This window comes from Physcomitrium patens, chromosome 26 (genome assembly GCF_059467195.1).
Source record: "Physcomitrium patens ecotype Gransden chromosome 26, ASM5946719v1, whole genome shotgun sequence".
NCBI classification, from domain to species: domain Eukaryota; kingdom Viridiplantae; phylum Streptophyta; class Bryopsida; order Funariales; family Funariaceae; genus Physcomitrium; species Physcomitrium patens.
This window is the reverse complement of record NC_143435.1, coordinates 10286329-10291817: the sequence shown is the minus strand read 5'-3', so window position 1 is coordinate 10291817 and position 5489 is coordinate 10286329. Positions and strand designations below refer to the sequence as shown.

Sequence of the window (5489 nt, the reverse complement as noted above, 5' to 3'; positions counted from 1 at the left end):
GTAGTGACGATCGTCGATTCCGAATTCTGTCGAAGGGGCGCAGTCGGAGGGAGTTGGGGTGCTCGCCCTCCGAGTAAGATCGTACGACGTCTTCGCTACCCCGGGGATGCATCGATCCCAATGGTAATCAGGATGGCCAATCCGGCGGCCTACTCGTTGTCTGAAGGGGACGAGTCCCGGGCTGGAAATTTTAATACCCTGCGTAAAAGATCCTGTATGTGGTACTTGAAACTAATATTATCGTTTGCGGGCAACGACGAGACATTACCGTTCACAAAGTAGCGGTAGAGAAATTGCTGATTTCTTGTACAGTTAGCACCATCACGGAGTGTTTCCACACGGAAGTGGCTTGGAGGTATATTGCTTTCTATACATACATGCCGCCTGCGACGAAGGGTGCAGAGATTGGGAAACCAGGTATGCGTCCAGAGCGAGAGAGAGAGTGTGATCCGAGTCAGTTAGATAGAGTAGAACGAGGTTGTGCGAGTCGAGCTGTGGATGGTAGTTTCTCACTGCTGGGTTTTTTCTCATTAGGCTGGAAACATTTTTCATGTCGATCATAGTGTTTTGCTGCTGTAAGCCAGAATCGGGTATGTCGAAAGAGGAGTTTTTTTTTTTGTTAGACTAGCAGCTGAGAGCGTCGTTGCGAAAGGCTCCCCGCAGGAATTTTAACCGGCACAATAGGAGTTGCGCGGCATTACCGACAGTCGTTGGAGGAGCGGCAGCAGCAGGTAGCTCGAATATGGGGCGATCACAGTGCAGCAAAGGAGAGGGAGGCATTTACAAGGGGCCGTGGACTGAGGCTGAAGACACTACTCTGTCTGCCTACATCAAGGCTCACGGGGAAGGAAACTGGCGCTTGTTGCCTAAATGCGCAGGTACTGCCACACCAACCATAATTCCGACTGTGCTTGATAGATCTCATCACAAAGAAATGCAGAGTCAGTCAATTCTTCGCATCCATAGCCACTCTAGAGTACAAGAAATATTCGCATGCAATGGACTCGGCATTGTGCACTAAAGGCCTTGGACTAATTGATACAATTGACAGAATTTATCTGTCATTGAGGTAGAGTCACTGGTTAATCACATTTTGTTGAACAATCAGGACTGTCGAGATGCGGGAAGAGCTGTAGGTTGCGGTGGTTGAACTACCTGCGTCCTGGCCTGAAGAAAGGAAAATTCTCCTGGGACGAGGAGGATCTCATCGTTACGTTGCATGCTCTTCTCGGCAACAGGTATGCGCTGGTCTCAAAGCTTCCACACCCACTTACCCACATACAAATCCAGAGATCCTAGTGCTATCAACAGTCTTCTGAATCAAGGTAGATTCGATGATCAAGTGCGCAAAGTCCACGGCACCAACAAGAACATTCCGTATATCTCGGTGTCCTGATATGAGTTGCCAGCTTTTTCTAAACGCCGATTTGCAGGTGGTCATTGATTGCCGGGCGCATCCCAGGCCGAACAGACAACGAGATAAAAAATTACTGGAACACGCACTTGAGTCGCAAACTTCGAAACAAGGGCATTGACCCATGTGACCACAAAGTTGGTCAGCTCACGCTCAACTCCAAGTATACCGTAGACAGATCGAACTCAGAGCTCTACGCTGGCGAGTTCATTCACCAACAGCCGACTACATCAGCAGAAAAATGCACCACGACTTCGTCACCCGCCTATTCCAAACACCACTCCCCTGCAGATGACTATGAGCACTTGGCGCTTCCTCCGGTCAAAAGAATTCCACCAGTTCAAGGGAAAACTATATCAAGTCCCAACTTATCATACCCGACGTACAGCATTTCAGACGGCTCGAACTCTAGTGGCGAAGATGAATATCTCTGCCCATATGGTCAACTCTGTTGCATGGATTGGATAAGCGCCTCCGACAACCACGTCCTCGAATGTCCACCGGATCGTAGTCATCATTACTCAGTGGAGCAGCAGAATCCCGTTTTTAACGCCGACATGTCTACCCTCTCTATCAGTGACTTCGACTGCTTGGATTTCGACATCAAGGAGTTTCAGGACGATGCAGCGAACTCAGATCTCTAGGAATTTCTAAACATTTCGCAGCACGAATGTCATCGACCGAGTGACGAGCAAGTTACCTGGTGGACGTCTCTATCAACTTGAGTCGTCCCAGCTGCATCGATCGATTGGTCTCTGGAGAGCACATCTAAACCACGTTTTTAGCTAAATGACAAAGACAGGAGAAATAGCAACGACGTTGTGAAGCACATTTATGTGCACAAGACTCTTCAGGTGAACTCTCGATCACAGTGACTCATTAATCGATCTTTTTGTTGTCAGTCTTATTTTCCTTCTAAGGGTTGTATCAACGCTGACTATTGAAGATAATACTGATGAACATAAACTTGTAACTGAAACAAAAACTAAGCTGCATTGTTTATTTGTCGTGCAATGTAGCTCCCTGCAAACAAAGCCATGGCCTGCCTGTTTGAACGACCTGATAGACTTCACCCACGTTTTCAATAGTTATACTACAAATTTCTCAAGATCATGGCTGTTGATATACTTGAAAAGGTACTATTTCATGAACGAATCTTTTTATAGTATATTAATAGCCTGGAAAAATGAGACAGTTTTCTTAAAAACTATTAAGATATTCAATTTATTTGCAATTTCTATTTGAATGAGATTCAAAGGCACTATATAATATCTATACCTGGCCAATATCTTTATTATTTTAACTAAAGCTTGTGTGATTATTTTTATTTTTATTTTTGTATACTGGGTCTTAAAGAATTATTGAAGTCATAGATTAATGAAGAAAAGTCAGAATTCCAATACATAGCTGTAATCATTTCATATGAATGCACAATGTGTTTTGTCTGTTTTTGTCTTTATAATTTGTAATTGTTTCATGTCGATGCATGTACTGGTTGTGATTGTGAAATTATGAATGTATAATCGGATTCTTTCATCCAGTTCATAATCTTCCTATTCATACATTGAGATCAGAATTTTACAAGATTCATATATATATATATATATATATATTAAAAAATGAACATGAAACAAGAAAGAGAAAAAAGAAGTTGATTTATTTATATTATTAATTAGATACAATAAAATAAAAAATAAAAGTATTACAATGATTTTTATGGTTTTCATGATAAAATTACTTTCTAATTTAGAATGAAATTTTTTTGCTTTAAAAGAATATACTAATGATTTTTTGATTTTATAAACTATGAGTTAATTATGAATATTTTTCAAAATAATACTATAAATAAATAAATAAATTCCTATTTTTTAAAAATTAAAATTCTAGGTTTATGTTTAAAGTTATGTTTAAAAATATAAGTATATAAAAAGTATTATATAATTTTTAAATAATTTAATTTAAAAAATACTTTTTAGAAAAATAGTTCTTGGTATTTTCTGATTATAAAATTATATAAATATGTTATTTTGATATATTAATATAAAAATTAGATTATATACCAAGAAAAGATATTTTAATAAGATTTTATAAAATCTAACTTCTTTGTTAGTAAAAAAATCTAAAATTTATAGGTTTCAACTAAAATAAAGATAAGTATAATAATTTAATAAAATTTATAAAATTCCATAAATAATAAATAGAGTAAATTTATTTATGGTATCACATATTATCAAAATATATATATATATATATATATATATATATATATATATATATATATATATATATATATATTTAAATATAACTACAAAAATATATATAAATGATTAATGCCACCACAATTTTTAGTATTACAACTACAACCTCCTATCCATCACATGCTATCTTTGTTCATTACCTTTCAAACTATTCAAAATTTTCTTTATTCAATATCTTTCTAAAAATTTAATTGAACATAATTTTGATGGAAAAATTTACAAAAATCAAAAATCAAAAAAACATGTCAAGTGAGATAGCACTTTGTCATGGCAATATTCATAATTATAATGGCATTAGCAACACCTTTATGTATTTTCAAAATAATAAAAAAATAAGTAGAAGATATATTTAAAATAAAAATTCATAAATAGATCTGATTTTAAAATAAAAATCTAGAGATTTATTGATTTTCTAAAAAAGAAATATTTTTATAAGATAAAAAAATAATAACAAGATTATTTTTATTTATAGATCTACAAGATAAAATTGTTAGATTTTATATTTTACTTTTTTATCTTATAAAAATATCTACAAATAAAATCTATTAAAACTAATGATTACAATTTTTTTAGAATATATAAAGGTAAAAGAAGCCTTTAGAAATAATAATACAAAGTCTTAGTATAAAGGACATAAAACATAACAAAATCTTATCAAAAATAATATGTTCATGTGCCATTAGAAGAAAGAAAGTAGACAAATAAGAGATACATATAAGACAAAAAGAAACTAGATTAGTTATTATGAATTACAAAGAGCCTAGACAATCTTGAATCAAGACCAAAATACAAGGTATTGACAAGTGTGAGGATGGTCTAAGTCTTGCCTGAACATATATAAGCCATCAAAAAGATTTTATAGAAGCTTCTTAGAGATTATAAGGCTTGTTGTCCAAATGTTAAGTTATAGCTTGCTTCTAATATAACTTTCTAAAATTAAAAAAATTATTAAATAATTTTTAATAGCTACATGGCATCTCCATAAAAATTCAAATATCTAATCAATGTCTAAAAAAAGTTCTTGAAGATTCCTAAAGAGGATAGTATATTTTATTTCTACTCACTTTTATTTATTTTTATCTATCTATATATATATATATATATATATATATATATATATAAATTATTATTATTATTTGGCAATAAATACTATTAGAAATAATTAGATAGTTTAATAAATTAATAGAATCTATAATTTGTTGAATAGTATTAGTAACAAATTTTGAACTAAATTCCATACAATGGTTGTTGATAGGTCCTTTCAACCATTGATGATGTCTTATACAAATATATATATATATATATATATATATATATATATATTATTTTGTGTTCTTTTAGGACTTTATTATTATATTTAAATAATATATGTTTCTTGCTTTTAAATCTAGTATCCATCTATAATAGTATTATTAAGCATCAAGGGTCTCTTCTAAGATTGTAGTATCAAATACATTTTATCTTACTATCTATCTAAGGAAGAACATATATGTCTTAAAGACCTTTAATACAATTGCAATTTATCCAAGTTGAAACAACTTAAATGGATATATATATATATATTTTTTATAAATAATAAAAATTGAAATAAATGTACAAGTTGTTAATTCTTCATATTACAAAGAATGTCTATAAGTTAATCATTGAGCTTATTATCTTTAATTTATACTAATTCTTTGTCAATAATAGATCATTGGTTTTGATGGATTTTATTGATAAAAAACTAAAAAAAAAATCAAAATGTATTTTCAAGATTCTCACATGGCTTTCATGTGTATTCAATAATATTGTGTTTGTGCCAACATACAAGATATTCT

General features: G+C 32.5%; 1 protein-coding gene across 2 annotated transcripts; it reads left to right on the top strand.

The window, feature by feature from the left end:
* Nucleotides 1-242: 242 nt before the first annotated feature.
* On the top strand, nt 243-2744 carry LOC112277807 (transcription factor MYB8). 2 transcript variants are annotated; one of them, XM_090248114.1, is made up of 5 exons: nt 243-417; nt 664-878; nt 1109-1238; nt 1434-2268; nt 2434-2744. In XM_090248114.1, exons 2-4 carry the CDS (start codon nt 743-745, stop codon nt 2056-2058), a joined length of 891 nt encoding a protein of 296 aa, XP_090104240.1. In that variant the 5' UTR covers nt 243-417; nt 664-742; the 3' UTR covers nt 2059-2268; nt 2434-2744. The 2 variants fall into 2 exon arrangements, with proteins under 2 accessions (XP_090104240.1, XP_024366310.2); XM_024510542.3 differs by having other exon boundaries at nt 249-417; nt 653-878.
* Nucleotides 2745-5489: the final 2745 nt, after the last annotated feature.

Coding starts and splice junctions, on each gene's coding strand:
- LOC112277807 (XM_090248114.1), top strand. CDS start 743: ATGGGGCGATCACAGTGCAGCAAAGGAGAGGGAGGCATTTACAAGGGG. Junction 879..1,108: donor CTTGTTGCCTAAATGCGCAG/GTACTGCCACAC, acceptor TTGAACAATCAG/GACTGTCGAGATGCGGGAAG. Junction 1,239..1,433: donor CATGCTCTTCTCGGCAACAG/GTATGCGCTGGT, acceptor GCCGATTTGCAG/GTGGTCATTGATTGCCGGGC.